At 40.4% G+C, this 18223-nt stretch overlaps 1 protein-coding gene across 1 annotated transcript in view; it reads left to right on the top strand.

Annotated features, from left to right (window-relative positions):
• Positions 1 to 15367, top strand: part of LOC135479080 (uncharacterized) — a 78692-nt gene extending 63325 nt beyond the window's left edge. The window contains 8 exon segments of the mRNA XM_064758801.1: positions 885 to 1064; positions 4319 to 4446; positions 5757 to 5947; positions 7330 to 7455; positions 8941 to 9053; positions 9591 to 9771; positions 11233 to 11313; positions 12945 to 15367. Coding sequence (XP_064614871.1) covers positions 885 to 1064; positions 4319 to 4446; positions 5757 to 5947; positions 7330 to 7455; positions 8941 to 9053; positions 9591 to 9771; positions 11233 to 11313; positions 12945 to 13118 — 1174 coding nt within the window. The 3' untranslated portion in view covers positions 13119 to 15367.
• Positions 15368 to 18223: the final 2856 nt, after the last annotated feature.

Raw genomic sequence — 18223 nt, 5'->3', positions numbered from 1 at the left:
ATGGCAGGTGAACAGAATGCAGAGTGTGGAATGGTCGGTAAAGTATGGAATGGTCGGCGAACAAAATACAGAGTGTAGAATGGCAGGTGAACAGAATGCCGAGTGTGGAATGGTCGGTAAAGTATGGAATGGTCAGCAAACAAAATACAGAGTGTAGAATGGCAGATGAACAGAATACAGAGTGTGGAATGGTCGGTAAAGTATGGAATGGTCGGCAAACAAAATACAGAGTGTAGGATGGCAGGTGAAAAGAATACAGAGTACGGAGTGGTCGGTAAACAGAATACAGAGTGTGGAATGGCAGGTAAATAGAATACAGAGTGTGGAAGGACAGATCAACAGAATACAGAGTGTAGAATGGTTGTTAAGCAGAATACAAAGTGTGGAATTGTTTATACAGAGTGTAGAAAGGTTGTTAAACAGAATACTGAGTGTAGAATGGTTGATAAATAGAATATAGAGTATGGAATGGTCGGTAAACAGAGAATAGAGTATGAAATGGTTGATAAACAGAATATAAAGCTGGACTAAATCTCTTCAGATGTACATATACTGAAATGCTTTTGCTGAAATTTGTTTTTGTGCATCTTTGAAATTACTTGATGCACCTCAGTGTTTATGTGAAGTTTAATTACTCTAATTTTTCAACCTTTTCAGCCACTTCCACAACCTGTGTTTTGATATATTGTCAGAGAATTGGGGGGGGGGGTGTGGCACCATTTTCATGATAATTATATGCATACATTCCACTGTAATAGGTGCTTTGGTGGTTGAAAAGGTCGAATGTTTACAGCAGTGAGATCTCTGGTCTGGTGAAATATTCTTGAAGATAGCATAAAACTGAAGCAGTTTAAGGTTTCCAAATCTCACTTCTGCTCACGCAGGAGAGTCCGTCAGCTAATTGGGTTGATTGCGCTGAGGCGCACCAAGACACAGGAGATGAATGGAAAGCCGCTCCTGGACTTGCCTGAAAAGCGCATCTTCGTCGAACACATCAAGCTGAGTGATGAGGAGAGAAAATTGTACGACTCCATGCAGAACACTGGACAGCTCATTATCTGCAGGTAGGCCCCCGATCACTGGACAGTTCATTATCTGCAGGTAAGCCCCTGATCACTGGACAGCTCATTATCTGCAGGTAAGCCCCTGATCAGTGGACAGCTCATTATCTGCAGGTAAGTCCCTGATCACTGGACAGCTCATTGCCTGCAGGTAAGCCCCTGATTACTGGGCAGCTCATTATCTGCAGGTAAGCCCCTGATCACTGGACAGCTCATTACCTGCAGGTAAGCCCCTGATTACTGGGCAGCTCATTATCTGCAGGTAAGCCCCCGAATCACTGGGCAGCTCATTATCTGCCGGTAAGCCCACGATCACCTGACAGCGCATTGTCTGCAGGTAAGCCCCCGATCACTGGACATCACATTATCTACAGGTAAGCCCACGATTACTGGACAGCTTATTATCTGCAGGTAAGCCCCTGTTTACTGGACAGCTCATTATCTGCAGGTAAGCCCCCGATCACTGGACAGCTTATTATCTACAGGTAAGCCCCTGATCACTGGACAGCTAATTATCTGCAGGTAAGCCCCCGATCACTGGACAGCTCATTATATGCAGGTAAGCCCCTGATCAGTGGACAGCTCATTATCTGCAGGTAAGTCCATGTTCACTGGACAGCTCATTACCTGCAGGTAAGCCCCCGATCACTAGACAGCTCATTGCCTGCAGGTAAGCCCCTGATTACTGGACAGCTCATTATCTGCAGGTAAGCCCCTGATTACTGGACAGCTCATTATCTGCAGGTAAGCCCCTGATCACTGGACAGCTCATTACCTGCAGGTAAGCCCCCGATCACTGGACAGCTCATTATATGCAGGTAAGCCCCCGATCACTGGGCTGCTCATTATCTGCAAGTAAACCCCTGATTACTGGACAGCTCATTACCTGCAGGTAAGCCCCCGATCACTGGACAGCTCATGATATGCAGGTAAGCCCCCGATCACTGGGCTGCTCATTATCTGCAAGTAAACCCCTGATTACTGGACAGCTCATTATATGCAGGTAAGCCCCCGAATCACTGGGCAGCTCATTATCTGCAAGTAAACCCCTGATTACTGGACAGCTCATTATATGCAGGTAAGCCCCCGATCACCGGACAGCTCATTATCTGAAGGTAAGCCCCTGTTTACTGGACAGCTCATTATCTGCAGGTAAGCCCCCGATCACTGGACAGCTCATTATCTGCAGGTAAGCCCCTGATCACTGGACAGCTCATTGCCTGCCGGTAAGCCCCTGATTACTGGACAGCTCATTATCTGCAGGTAAGCCCCTGATCACTGGACACCTCATTATCTGCAGGTAAGCCCGCGATAACTGGACAGCTCATTATCTGCAGGTAAGCCCCTGTTTACTGAACAGCTCATTATCTGCAGGTAAGCCCCCGATCACTGGACAGCTCATTATCTACAGGTAAGCCCCTGATCACTGGAGAGCTCATTATCTGCAGGTAAGCCCCCGATCACTGGACAGCTCATTATATGCAGGTAAGCCCCTGATCACTGGACAGCTCATTATCTGCAGGTAAGTCCCCGAACACTGGACAGCTCATTATCTGCAGGTAAGCCCCTGATCAGTGGACAGCTCATTATCTGCAGGTAAGTCCCCGATCACTGGACAGCTCATTATATGCAGGTAAGCCCCTGGTCAGTGGACAGCTCATTATCTGCAGGTAAGTCCCCGAACACTGGACAGCTCATTATCTGCAGGTAAGCCCCTGATCACTGGACAGCTCATTATCTGCAGGTAAGCCCCCGATCACTGGACATCTCATTATATGCAGCTAAGCCCCTGATCACTGGAGAGCTCATTATCTGCAGGTAAGCCCCCGATCACTGGACAGCTCATTATATGCAGGTAAGCCCCTGATCACTGGACAGCTCATTATATGCAGGTAAGCCCCTGATCACTGGACAGCTCATTATCTGCAGGTAAGCCGTCGATCAGTAGACAGCTCATTATCTGCAGGTAAGTCCCTGATCAGTAGACAGCTCATTATCTGCAGGTAAGCCTCCGATCAGTAGACAGCTCATTATCTGCAGGTAAGTCCCTGATCACTGGACAGCTCATTATCTGCAGGTAAGCCTCCGATCAGTAGACAGCTCATTATCTGCAGGTAAGCTCCTGATCACTGGACAGCTCATTATCTGCAGGTAAGCCTTCGATCAGTAGACAGCTCATTATGTGCAGGTAAGTCCCTGATCAGTAGACAGCTCATTATCTGCAGGTAAGCCTCCGATCAGTAGACAGCTCATTATCTGCAGGTAAGTCCCTGATCACTGGACAGCTTATTATCTGCAGGTAAGCCTTCGATCAGTAGACAGCTCATTATCTGCAGGTAAGTCCCTGATCAGTAGACAGCTCATTATCTGCAGGTAAGCCTCCGATCAGTAGACAGCTCATTATCTGCAGGTAAGTCCCTGATCACTGGACAGCTCATTATCTGCAGGTAAGCCTCCGATCAGTAGACAGCTCATTATCTGCAGGTAAGCCCCTGATCACTGGACAGCTCATTATCTGCAGGTAAGCCCCCGATCGGTAGACAGCTCATTATCTGCAGGTAAGCCCCTGATCACTGGACAGCTCATTATCTGCAGGTAAGCCTCCGATCAGTAGACACCTCATTATCTGCAGGTAACCTCTCCTTGAGCAGGGCAATATCCAGAAAAACATTAAAGCTTCTGTTCCCAAACTTTAAGGGGGATATTGTGAATGTCTGTGGGGATATTGTGAATGTGTGTGGGGATATTGTGAATGTGTGTGGTGATATTGTGAATGTGTATAAAGAAACTAATGATGATGCTGTCTGAGAACTTTGATGTCTGCGAATGTAAGAAATTTGTATGAAAACTTAAGGGTTTTCGCGGTAAATCATCCTATTTTTTGTTAAATTTACTAGTTGGTTTTAATAGAGCTTGTTTAGTTTTAGCGGTGCATAGTTTAGGAGTCTAAATATTTTCCAGAGCCAAAGGGACTCCAGATATAACCATAATTATGTCTCGTGCACTTTGAATGTAACAGAAAACTTTGGTTTGCTCAAAAAAAAATGTAACAAATCGTACATGACCAATATATTCTAAAGTACTGGCTCTGTGTAATTTCTGTTTGTTTTCTGATGATCTCTTGTGTACACTTTGAGCCTAATGTAACAGAAAATTTTTGGTTTCCTTTGAAATTCCAAACGAAATCTATGTGAGAAGAATGTTCTTGTTTATTGCCGAGTACTTGTTCCGTATGATTTTTGTCTGTGCTCTGACAGTTATTTTAACCAGGGCACTCTACTGAATCACTACGGGGAAGTGCTAGCCATCCTGATGAGGCTGCGGCAACTCTGTTTGCATCCTCGACTAGTTGCCAAGGCAGCTGCAATGGCCACTCAGGCAGTGGGTAGGTACACCTGCTGCAGACGATAAATAGCATGGAATACAGTAAAGTCTAATTGTGCAGAAAATTGTTCTTTTTGGGAGCGGGGCGGGGTCTTCCTGTTTAGATGGCATGATGGAATCTTCTATGACAATTCTCTCGCCAGTGAAAAGTCTTCATTCATTGTACATATATTTCAGGAAATTAATCTATTTGTCGTTGCAAATATGTACACGAAGACGTGTACAGAAAAGTGCTAGTGCTTCCTGGTTTGGAAGGTTTCCGGGAAACCACATATTTGAGAATGACGGTCGCTTATGGCAGCTAAAAATTAGATTGTCACACACAAGATGTACAGAGGTACAGAGGTATTTTTATTGAGTATTGCAGATAATACTGTTAGCATACATATTGGATGAAATATCCTTTAAAAAGGAGACTAGATGAGACAGACGACAGAAAAACCACACCTCTGTAACCCCTACAACAGCCAAATAAGGGCAGTCAGTGCTCAGAGATTCCTGTTTTAGTTAAAAACTGTTTGGCAATTAAATATATAAAAAATTTCACACCAGCTTACAAGGAGTGGATATATTGTCCCTCAGCTGTAATCCACTCACATACATGTATACCCTCGAAAACATCATTATTTTCTCTCTGAATTGTGAAATGCCAGAGAAGGTAAATTTGACAATACCCCTAAATACAGTTCCAGCAAATACTGAAGTAGCAGTTTAGCAGGACTTACGTCATGTTCGAAACTAACCTTTCCCCTAGATTGTGTTCTGCCTATAGCGCTAGCAAATACTGTCCTAAATTATATTTTTGAATAAAATAAAGTAAAATTTAAAATAAAAATAAAGTGTAGTTTTAAGCAAAATGAAGACAGGTATGTGAAACAAATGTGTTTTATATTTCTTAATTATGCTTGTATTGTATGCATATTTTTCGTGAATATTTAGAAATGACACTATCGATGAAAATATTGAAAATGAAGGACAAGTTGAGCGCCCCCAATTTGGACTCACCTTCCAACAAAGTTGTTTGGACAGCAGTCTCTGCTGACGTCACCACCGAAGGATTTTTACACCTTTATGAAGATAGCTGAGGATTTGTTTTTGTACTTTCATATCTTTTCCCACCACACATACTTCATATTAAGAAATAAGAACCAAACATGTCATGTATCCTTCAATCACACAGTGAAAAATTCTTTTAGTACTTGTATGGTGTTGAGCAACAGTCATTTGAAAAAAAAATCTCTAGCTAGATGTACGATACAAGTTGGCACTTTAAAATAAATTAAAAAAATAATATTTGTACTTGTTGAATAGAATCAGCTCCCAAAGACACGAGTGAAGATGAGATGAAGCAGGGATTGGTGACGGCGCTGTTAGAGGTTCTCCAGTCTGGCTCCGATGAGGAATGCTCCATTTGTTTCGAGTCACTGCGTGACGCCGTTATTACGCCCTGTGCGCATGTATACTGTCGTACATGCATTGAAGCCGTCATCCAAAATGAACAGGTACTGTGGAATAATTCAGATGTGTTTATGGGAAATGTTGGATGTAACTTCAACATTTGTCCCATTAAGATTGGACAAAAAAGTGTATTTCACTTTTAGTTTAGTATGTGAAAATGTTCTGTGAGAAGTACAAGAGAAGATCTTAACATGATACTTGTGCTTTTTAAGTTTTTGTGGTAAGAAATGAAACTTCACAAAAAACTTTGAAGTTGTCCAATACAGACGTAAGATTGATAATTCAGTCAGAATTAAGCAGTAATACAATTACAGTTCAGAGCCCAGTTGTTTGAAAGTGTATTAGCTGATATTGCTATTAAGTCGTATTTTAAATTGTAGCAAAACTCAGGAGCCATTGCAGTTCTCCAAAGTCTAAGTATAACAGCCGAAGTTTTAGGTTCATATTTAATGTGGCAGTACACACTTTTTTTAGACTAAGTACAAAATTGAAGACTTGGCCTAAAGTTAAGTCTGGTATTATGTCATAAACCAGTTTGAACAACCAGGGCCCTGGTGCTGTAACTTAGATTTGTCCAGTAGGTGATCTTAATACGTTCCAAACAAACTTCAAAACACGTTTCTACAGTGTATACTAAAAGATCATTGAAACTCTTGGAATCAGGGGGGATGAGACTAAGTTTATCACGGTCGGAATTTTAGGTCGAGCATGGTACATTGCTTTGTGTTGTCCAGTGTCAGATATTAACAGTAAGATCTCCACAATAACCTAGTGATCAGTGTAATATTGGGTCACAGGATCTCTACAGTAACCTAGTGATGAGCGTACTATTGGGTCACAAGATCTCCACAATACCCTAGTGATGAGCTTACTATTGGGTCACAAGATCTCCACAATAACCTAGTGATCAGTGTACTATTGGGTCACAAGATCTTTACAGTAACCTAGTGATGAGCGTACAAATGCATGAGCTGGACTTGAACTCACAGCAGTCACATCTGTGAGCTTCTCTGGCTTCTTCTCGTCCTATGTGGGAAGATCTGCCAGCCACCTGCTGGGGGCTCATGGGTTACCCTCAGGCTCTGGCCGGTCTCTTCTCACCATAATGCTGGTCGTTGTTGTACAAATTGTATTCTTTAGTACAGGGTAAAACACCGATCAAGTAAATTATTCATTTGTCAACAAAATTTGCTTGAAACCTGATGACATAGACCTAAAGAAGTCATCAACTGTTGTGGTTTGTTCTTTTGCTGATTTGCCACATTTTTGACATTGTTAACCTTGTCCATGCAATATCTCAACAAGGTGAGTGTGGGAAGTCATGTATCAACAAATTTAATCAAATATGGTTTGAAATTCTGCAAAAAAGACATTAGGAAGCAACTTGTTTATATGTCTTTTGATTGTTGTTGTATTGTTCAAACAGCCGGAAGCCAAATGCCCACTTTGTCGTGGAGATCTGAGGACAGAACAGTTGATTGAGGTTCCCCCGGAAACTGAAACGCCTCAGAGACAGACATTCTCTGATGGGGACTTTCAGTCTAGTTCCAAGGTGAGTCAGTCTACTGTGATGGTGTAGTGCTGAAGTGAGCCAGGGTGAAGTGCTAAGGTGAGTCAATGTACTTTGATGGTGTGGTGCTGAGGTGAGTCAGGGTGTAGTGCCGAGGTGAGTCAGTGTACTGTGATGGTGTGGTGCTGAGGTGAGTCAGGGTGTAGTACCGAGGTGAGTCAGTGTACTGTGAGGGTGTGGTGCTGATGTGAGTCAGGGTGTAGTACCAAGGTGAGTCAGTGTACTGTGATGGTGTGGTGCTGATGTGAGTCAGGGTGTAGTACCGAGGTGAGTCCGTGTACTGTGATGGTGTAGTGCTGAGGTGAGTCAGGATGTAGTGCCAAGGTGAGTCAGTGTACTGTGATGGTGTGGTGCTGAGGTGAGTCAGGGTGTAGTGCCGAGGTGAGTCAGTGTACTGTGATGGTGTGGTGCTGATGTGAGTCAGGGTGTAGTACCAAGGTGAGTCTGTGTACTGTGATGGTGTAGTGCTGAGGTGAGTCAGGGTGTAGTGCCGAGGTGAGTCAGTGAACTGTGATGGTGTAGTTCTAAGATGCGTCAGGGTGTAGTGCCAAGATGAGCAGTGTACTGTGATGGTGTAGTGCCGAGGTGAGTGTGGGAGTGTCATGCTGAGGTGAATGAGGATGTGTTTTACTGGTAGTGTAGTGCCAAGGTGAGTGTGGGAGTGTCATGCTGAGGTGAATGAGGATGTGTTTTACTGGTAGTGTAGTGCTGAGGTGAGTGTGGGAGTGTCATGCTGAGGTGAATGAGGATGTGTTTTACTGGTAGTGTAGTGCTGAGGTGAGTGTGGGAGTGTCATGCTGAGGTGAATGAGGATGTGTTTTACTGGTAGTGTAATGCTGAGCTGAGTGTGGGAGTGTCATGCTGAGGTGAATGAGGATGTGTTTTACTGGTGGTGTAGTGCCGAGGTGAGTGTGGATTGTCATGCTGAGGTCATGCCAAAATTGGAATAAAACTAAACATCCACATTTTTGGTTTTGTTCAACTTTGATATTTATACCCTTTCAAACTGGCAACATCGGGAACAGATTTATTCTGCCTCCAAAACAACAGTTGCATTGGATTACATTGGGCAACTTTCTGCTGATGTCACCCAAACTATGTTGTGCATTATATACCTAGATTACTTTGAGCCAGAATAAGCAGGTCTGTAAACTTCAGACATAACTGTACCTCCCACCGATAGCAGATAGCTCCAAACATGAATGCAGAAGTTTGAGCAGTTATCAGATCAGGGAGTGTATATGGGAACTAGAGGGAAATTTATGGATATCATTTGATTTTGAATAGTACATTGTAAAAATAATTTTTTTTACAGATTGATTATTATTATCAGATACCAGTTGTGATGTACTTGCTTGGTAGATGTATGCAATTCTGATGTATTTTTGCTGTCCAGAGTTTGTGTTTGACTACTGTACTATGTGAGTGTCGTGTTGATGTCTGACATAAATTACCTCCCTTGTCCAGGTGGATGCCCTGCTAAATGCACTGATCACTCTACGGCAGCAAGACCCGTCCATCAAGAGCCTCGTCGTCTCACAGTTTACCTCGTTACTTCAGCTCCTGGAGATTCCTCTCAGGTGAGAACAGTGTAGTCCTGGGCCTGCTCGCATCAAGTCCATTATTAAAGTATTACATGCAGGCAAAGTACCAGTGGCATTTCTGTGCCCGTAACATTTAGAGGGTTTTGTGCATTTTATTTATTTGATTTCTCTTTCACGATGTATTCGAGAATATTCCACGTCTACGACAGCGGTCAGTATTATAGTGAGAGAAATCCGGCAGTCCTTTGGGAACCCACAACCATTCGTAGTTTGCGGGCAGAAGACAAGTTTTCAAAACTGTATACACAGACCAGGAGCACTTACGCTTTCAATACGCTTTAGACCTCATACAGGGCAAGCTGGTCAGAAGATTCAGCCTTTATATGTGTGAAGTGTTCATAAACTTGGTAAAAAGTTAGTTGGTTGTGGTGGTAATATGAACAGTTCAGTGCATCATTCGATTTAATAGTGTATCATTAGTTATATTAATATCAGTGTATTTTCTAGTCTGTATTTTTATTTTAAATGGATGAATGTTGGAGTTAATTGTTAATTGGTTGTCCTATTTTGCAGAAAACAAGGTTTCATATTCACCAAGCTGGATGGCACCATGTCAGCCACACGGAGGATCCGGTCCATTGCCGAATTCTCTGAGACAGGCCCTGGCACCCCTGAAATTATGCTACTCTCACTCAAAGCTGGAGGGGTGGGGATCAACCTGACGGCTGCCACACAGGTTTTCCTCATGGACCCGGTAAGCTGGCTAACCTGAAGGGGAATACTAGTATAGGTAAAGGTGTTGTTTGTGTTTTGCTGCAACCAGAAGAGCAATGTTTTGATCAGTGTTCATGAAGGAGAATACTAGTATAGGTGCAGGTGTTTGTGTTTCTGTTTTCATTGGAGCCCAGTAACAGTAGAGCAATGATTTGATTAGTGTTTAGGAGAATGCTAGTTTGGGTAATGGTTTTGTGTGTGTTTGATAGGCCTGGAACCCTGCTTCAGCAGAGCAATGTTTTGATCATTGTTTCGGAGAATGCTAGTATTGGTAATGGTTTTGTGTGTGTTTGATAGGCCTGGAATCCTGCTTCAGCAGAGCATTGTTTTGATCAGTGTTTAGGAGAATGCTAGTATTGGTAATGGTTTTGTGTGTGCTTGATAGGCCTGGAACCCTGCTTCAGCAGAGCATTGTTTTGATCAGTGTTTAGGAGAATGCTAGTATTGGTAATGGTTTTGTGTGTGTTTGATAGGCCTGGAACCCTGCTTCAGAAGAGCAATGTTTTGATCAGTGTTTAGGAGAATACTAGTATTGGTAATGGTTTTGTGTGTGTTTGATAGGCCTGGAACCCTGCTTCAGAAGAGCAATGTTTTGATCAGTGTTTAGGAGAATACTAGTATTGGTAATGGTTTTGTGTGTGTTTGATAGGCCTGGAACCCTGCTTCAGAAGAGCAATGTTTTGATCAGTGTTTAGGAGAATACTATTATTGGTAATGGTTTTGTGTGGGTTTGATAGGCCTGGAACCCTGCTTCAGGAGAGCATTGTTTTGATCAGTGTTTAGGAGAATGCTAGTATTGGTAATGGTTTTGTGTGTGCTTGATAGGCCTGGAACCCTGCTTCAGAAGAGCAATGTTTTGATCAGTGTTAAGGAAAATGCTAGTATTGGTAATGGTTTTGTGTGTGTTTGATAGGCCTGGAACCCTGCCTCAGAAGAGCAATGTTTTGATCATTGTTTCGGAGAATGCTAGTATTGGTAATGGTTTTGTGTGTGTTTGATAGGCCTGGAACCCTGCCTCAGAAGAGCAATGTTTTGATCAGTGTTTAGGAGAATGCTAGTATTGGTAATGGTTTTGTGTGTGTTTGATAGGCCTGGAACCCTGCTTCAGCAGAGCATTGTTTTGATCAGTGTTTAGGAGAATGCTAGTATTGGTAATGGTTTTGTGTGTGTTTGATAGGCCTGGAACCCTGCTTCAGAAGAGCAATGTTTTGATCAGTGTTTAGGAGAATACTAGTATTGGTAATGGTTTTGTGTGTGTTTGATAGGCCTGGAACACTGCTTCAGCAGAGCAATGTTTTGATCAGTGTTTAGGAGAATGCTAGTATTGGTAATGGTTTTGTGTGTGTTTGATAGGCCTGGAACACTGCTTCAGCAGAGCATTGTTTTGATCAGTGTTTAGGAGAATGCTAGTATTGGTAATGGTTTTGTGTGTGTTTGATAGGCCTGGAACCCTGCTGCAGAAGAGCAATGTTTTGATCGCTGTCATCGCCTGGGCCAGACCAAAGATGTGACTGTGACTAAGGTACATTTTACAAATATCACTTATAGCAAACAAAAGCCTGTGAATGGTGGTGGGATTCCCTTGGGTTCTGCCCGCCTTCCTCCCACCATAATGCTGGTCGCCATCGTACATGTGAAGTATTGTTGAGTATGGTGTAAAATACTGTTAAAATAAAAAATTAAATTGAAAAAATAATTTCAGGAAGATTTAAACTGTGAACTATTCTCAGAAGTGTCAATTTGTCCACTGCATGTGAAATTTTAGGGTTGTTGAGCTTTTCGTACATGGTCTTTGTGTGGGGATTGAGCAGTCCAGATAATGCTCCATGACATGCAGCATGGCCATGAAATGAAATGCTCTAATCCTGTAAAGGGTACATTGTGACTGTGCATTGAAAAAAGGTTTATAAAATGCAAATCAAAATATGAATCAGAGAAAATGTTTTTCTTTTTTTTTTTTTGAAAATATGTAAAGTTGCTTTATACATTTCAAGCTGTAAAATGGACATCAGAAATAGACAGATAATGGCATGATACAACGTTAAATTTAGTTCTGTTTTTAAAAAAATTCGATCTCATTATGGACTCCAAAATGGTCGGTAAATTTTTTTCAACTCAATTTGGTGAAAAAAAAAAGGCTCAAAATTTGGAATTCTTGACATGACTTGTGGGTGAATATGTAGAGAATGGATTGTTTGTATTTCAGGCTTATTCATTTTATACAACACATTATTGCAGACTTCTTACGTGTTTGAGATTCCCTGTAAGACCCACTACCCAGTCTGTCTGAATCCAGCTGCTTCAGGGCTTTTCAAAGATCTTATGGTGAAAGATGTCATTCAAGTTTTTTGAAACTTTTTACTAACATTGTTTGTTGTATTGAGCCATGAAAAGCAAACAGATATTGATGTGATGGTTTTCAAGTATATTGAAACCTTGTATTAACATTGTGTGTTGTATTGAGCCATGAAAAACAATCAGACATTGATGTGATGGTTTTCAAGTATATTGAAACCTTGTATTAACATTGTGTGTTGTATTGAGCCATGAAAAACAATCAGACATTGATGTGATGGTTCTCAAGTATATTGAAACCTTTTATTAACATTGTGTGTTGTATTGAGCCATGAAAAACAATCAGACATTGATGTGATGGTTTTCAAGTATATTGAAACCTTTTATTAACATTGTTTGTTGTATTGAGCTATGAAAAACAATCGGACATTGATGTGATGGTTTTCAAGTATATTGAAACCTTTTATTAACATTGTTTGTTGTATTGAGCCGTGAAAAACAATCAGACATTGATGTGATGGTTTTCAAGTATATTGAAACCTTTTATTAACATTGTTTGTTGTATTGGGCTGTGAAAAACAATCAGACATTGATGTGATGGTTTTCAAGTATATTGAAACCTTTTATTAACTTTGTGTGTTGTATTGAGCCATGAAAAACAATCAGACATTGATGTGATGGTTTTCAAGTATATTGAAACCTTTTATTAACATTGTTTGTTGTATTGAGCCATGAAAAACAATCAGACATTGATGTGATGGTTTTCAAGTATATTGAAACCTTTTATTAACATTGTTTGTTGTATTGAGCCGTGAAAAACAATCAGACATTGATGTGATGGTTTTCATCTGTTTTCAGTTTGTGGTCGAGGACTCGGTAGAAGAGAAGATGCTGGAACTACAGGAGAAGAAACGCCAGCTGATGCAAGGCGCATTCGGCAAGAAGCCCAACGCCGAGCAGCGTCGTCAGCAAAGGATCGAAGACATCCGGAACTTGATCAACTTGAAGACCTCACCTGAAGATGATCAATGATGTCCGTAATTTGATCAACTTATTGCCCTCACCTGTGGAGGATCATTGACATCTGGAACTTGATTGACTTGTTGTCCTCACCTGTAGAGGACCAGTAGAATCTGGAGCTGGATCAACTTGATGTTCTCACCTGTAGAGGACAAGTAACATCTGGAACTTGATCAACTTGTAGCCCTCATCTGTAGAGCATCAATGACATCCATACTACATCACCTATGGGACCACTGTTTTTACTTTTGGACTTAACCAATATACAATTTTTTACATTATTTTCATCGATTTTTTAAAAATATTTTTATATTTTTAATGAAATCATAGTTTCTTGTATTCATCAGAGATTGTCTTTGAATGAAGAAACACAATCTGTCATGACCGTGGATTTTGTGTAAAACGTCAGTGTTTTAAAACGTGTCAGACTTTTGCCATTGTGGCCTGTTCATTTTAACAGGACTGTTGTAGGGTGGCATGTTGTCACACTTCTGGTGTAGAGGTGACTTAGTCAAACTTACCCAGTATTGCCTTGACTTCATTTCATATCTTGATAAAATGTAAAATAGAATGTGTTCACAACAATTTATTTAAGACAAATGCATGTATCCAGTGTTTTTGTGCTTTTTAAAAAAATATGTACATTCTAAAGTTTATTCTTCAACCTCAGAGTAAACTGCATGGACTACTGAAATTAATATCAAAGAGCTGATTCCTGTAAACTGTATGTTTCCAGTGTGCATGTACCATTTCTAAACCACTTTCTGATATCAAATTTTAGTGCTTGTACCATTTCTAAACCACTTTCTGATATCAAATTTTAGTGCATGTACCATTTCTAAACCACTTTCTGATATCAAATTTTAGTGCATGTACCATTTCTAAACCACTTTCTGACATCAAATGCCAGTGCATGTATCATGTCTACATCATTTTCTGATATCAAATTTTAGTGCATGTACCATTTCTAAACCACTTTCTGATATCAAATTTTAGTGCATGTACCATTTCTAAGTCACTTTCTGATATCAAATTTTAGTGCATGTACCATTTATAAACCACTTTCTGATATCAAATGTTAATGCTTGTACCATTTCTAAACCACTTTCTGACCTCATATGTCAGTGCATGTACCATTTCTAAACCACTTTTTCTGATGACGAATGTCTGTGCACATACATTTCTCTAGCACTTTCTGATATCAAATTTTCGTGCATGTACCATTTCTAAACCTCTTTCTGGTATCAAATGTTAGTGTATGTACCATTTATAAACCACTTTTCTGATGACGAATGTCTGTGCGCATACATTTTTCTAGCACTTTCTGATATCAAATTTTCGTGCATGTACCATTTCTAAACCACATTCGGATATTAAATGTCAGTACATGGACATCAGCCTACATTATAATTGCACTGTCTTAAATGTGGGACTCCTCGAACACACAGAGACGTTGATTTTTCTTAAACCTGGACAACAGTGGACAGTGTACCCCCAAAATCACATATTTTTTGGCCCTGCTGGCATACATGTACCTAATAAGGTTTTAGTTAGACTGAACATCAATTTAATGCAGACGTATTAGTTCTCCATGTACACATGCATGTCTGCCAAATTTACAGGACAGCTAATCAGAAATTGATTTTCTTTTGTTATTTGGTTATTATGATTTATGCTGACGTGTCCTTTGGTTTTGGTACCAGGAACTACAAAACTTGTGAACCAGTAGTTGTCACCATCAGCGAGAACTCATGAAACATTTTAAGCAATCCAAGGGTTCCGTCAATCTAATGATGAACATCGCTGCATTAAGATCTTCGTGTACTTTGGAAGATGAGCTAATGAAAGCAAAAGTCTCTCTGCGCGGGTTTTCTCAAATTCTCTAGTGTTAAAGGTATGATTCAAGGGAATTTGAATGAAGATTGACCATGTAAAGGTTCTCAGTGTTATAAGCTTGATGCAATGGTACTGGTCGCAATGTGTCTCCTTGGTGGAAGTAATCTGAGATGTGTGGGGGAAACTTTAGCATCACTGGCTATAAAGGGAAGGTATTCCAATGGCAGTATCTGTGAAATGACTAGTGTCAAAGACCTACATTAGTAGGTAGATGTTCATGCAAATGTTGCAAGTCTTGATTTTTGTTGTCTTGGATGTTCTTGCTGTAGCTATTACACTTTGCTTTTTGGGTTTTTTTTTGTGTGTTTGTTTTGAATCGTTATTAGGAATGTCTATTCTTTATCGGTTCATGTAGATCACAGTACATGTACATGTTTATGTAAATCAGGGCTTAGGCCTATGTAAAACAAGCAACCTGCATGAAACCTGTGCTTTTTTTTAACCCTATTGTTTTGTCAATTCTTATACTTTTCTTTCTGGTGGTTGCTAGTGTTTCATCAAGTACATGTCCCTAGTGAAAATGGCTCGGGAATCCCACTGGAAGTCCAGTGGAAAACAGTAGAATTCCGGTGAATAGTAGTGGAATTTCACATTCCAGTGGAATTCCAGCGCCAGCACTGGAATTCCACTGACAGCACTGGAATTCCACTGGGATTCCTCCAGTGGAATTACCAACGGAGCGAAATTCCACCGGGATTTACCCACTGGAAAGGAATTCTAGTGGGATTTTTCCCATTTAATATACAAATTGAATGAGATTCAAGCTTTTGCTTTCAAAGTAATGGAATTTCAATGGAAATAATCTGATCGAAACAAGGAAAGTTTATTATTATGAGGATGGTGTAATATAACGTGTGGAAATTAATGAAATAAATTGAGTGAGTGAGTGAGTACTTGGGGTTTAACGGAAATAAATTGAGGTCAAGCTTGAAGTCAAGTTGATTATGTCTTATTTTACTTAAATCATATCATATAAAATTAGTCTGCATTAATTTTCTCCCTATGAAGATAATACAAAGCTGTAAACATGTTTACAAGAGCAATATCATGTACAATTTATATATAGTCCTAATAAGCTGCATTTGTGGGCTATTTATAACAGTTAGTGTGACGTTTCGCTTGTGCTAGGCAAAGATGGCTGCCACCGAATAACATGGCTACAGCTAGCGGAAAATTCAAACCGGTGCGCAAGTGTGTGTACAGGTGATCATCACATGTTCAGTGTCATTTACCTATTTCTGTATCATAACGTTATGTTATTCTGTAGACTTTTCTATTGCTTTCAGCTTGATAAATGGTTCGTTCTATGTTGAATTTTGTTATGACGTGGTATTACCACTGTAAATTGTCAATGTAGCTATGTGAGGATATGTTTCACTGAATTGTCGTACAGTTGTACCAGACTTCGATATATTTGTCAATTCAGCTGAAGTGATTCATATCAAAGTGCCCGATTAGGATTTCTTGTGTCTAGTAGCATGTAATGGCTACTTGCTTTACACAATTAATGTTTGTGTATTTAGGTGGACACAGATGTCTTGACTGTGTGATGTACCGTTATCCTGAGCAATAAACACGAATTGTTTATTGCATGTGTTTGAAATGAACATATCCGTGTAACATTACGTATGTCATATTCTGTGTTTATGTTCATAGGGTTATTCGCGGGACCAGTGAATAAAATTATACGCATGAAGACCTCGCAACGACAAGTTGTGTGTACGTTTTGTTCATTTCCCACGTCACATTATGTCAGTTCAGCTCATTATGCACATATATAAACTGGTAAGTGACTTGCCCACTTCATATCTGGTGTATTTTGCAGAAAAATATTAGACTAAATCTGTTAGGGAAATCTTCCATCAAGAACACCATGTCCATGTGTTAGCATGTATCGACATTTGTACAGATTAACCTGAAATGTGGAATGTCTAAATTATTGTGGACTAGCAGGTTAAAAATAAATAGTAAAACTAACAAGCACATATTAATTACTGAAGCTGTCAACATCTCTGTTGGATGTATATATACGGGGTCACAACTTGAAATTTCAGACACATCAGATGAAGAAACACAAATTAACATTCACTAAAAATATTTTTGTTTATTTCTTTATTTTAGGATCTATATTGAAGAAAACGTATGTACTCTAATAGCTTAGGAGGGAGAAGACAAACGGAAGATAAGACACGGAAACAAATACAAAAGAGGACAGAAAGGAAGAAAGCCATGAAATGAAACAAACTATTTAATATCCATTCGATTGGAATAAATAAATTTGTGCAGACCTATGTGGAAAATATACGTAGATACCAAATGAAAGGATTGGAAGCCTGATGCGTGTTTTGTTGACTAACTTTTAATAAATTTGGTTACCTTTAAAACATAGGAAGAATTATTGGAATGGAATTAAGACTTTAAATGAACAAGTGAAACTGTACCGCCACACGCACATGTGCTTGCATTATTTATGCGAGAGCATGTGACAGCGCCACTAACGCCTTAGTCAATAAGAAAATGGCTATTCCCTCCGACGACTCGGGATCGAGGACATCGGCATAAAATCAACACCTGTATTGTTGTCAGTGAGACCGTTGGTGATGTTATTTCCATTTCTACAACTGTATGTAACATGATTAGAGTAGGAAAAGAGCCACAACCATACAGATATAGCTACAACATTGATCGAAGTGGGCAATGTCTACTCTTTTGATGTCTCACAAGACTTAAAGGAAAAGATAATTTAAAAACATTTCACTATAGGCTGAGAAGAGCACATTTTTGTCTATCTGGTGGTGCCTGCTGCATAATTTTGTGATTTTTCCTCGCCATACACATAAAGCCTGATCTTTATTTATTTAATTGGTGTTTTACACAGTACTCAAGAATATTTCACTTATACGATGGCGGCCAGCATTACGGTGAGTGGAAACCGGTCAGAGCCCGGGGGAAACCCACGACCATGCGCAGGTTGCTGGAAGACCTTTCCACGTACGGCCGGAGAGGGAGCCAGCATCAGCTTGACTTGAACTTCTCCATCTTTAACACTTTGTAATTTATACTGGGGATATGTTGCCTCTCAGCCAATGAGAGCCGTTAAAACTACATTTTCTGGCGGAAATGTACGAACTGCACTTCGGCGGTTTCCGACAGAAATTCTCCTCGTAACACAGAAGACTTCAGGACAAGGTCCTAGGCAAAATGGAGTCGCCCACAGCGGA

Source organism: Liolophura sinensis, chromosome 12 (assembly GCF_032854445.1).
Source record: "Liolophura sinensis isolate JHLJ2023 chromosome 12, CUHK_Ljap_v2, whole genome shotgun sequence".
Classification (NCBI taxonomy): Eukaryota; Metazoa; Mollusca; class Polyplacophora; order Chitonida; family Chitonidae; genus Liolophura; species Liolophura sinensis.
The sequence above is the reverse complement of the archived record's forward strand: the minus strand, read 5'-3'. Positions and strand labels throughout refer to the sequence as shown.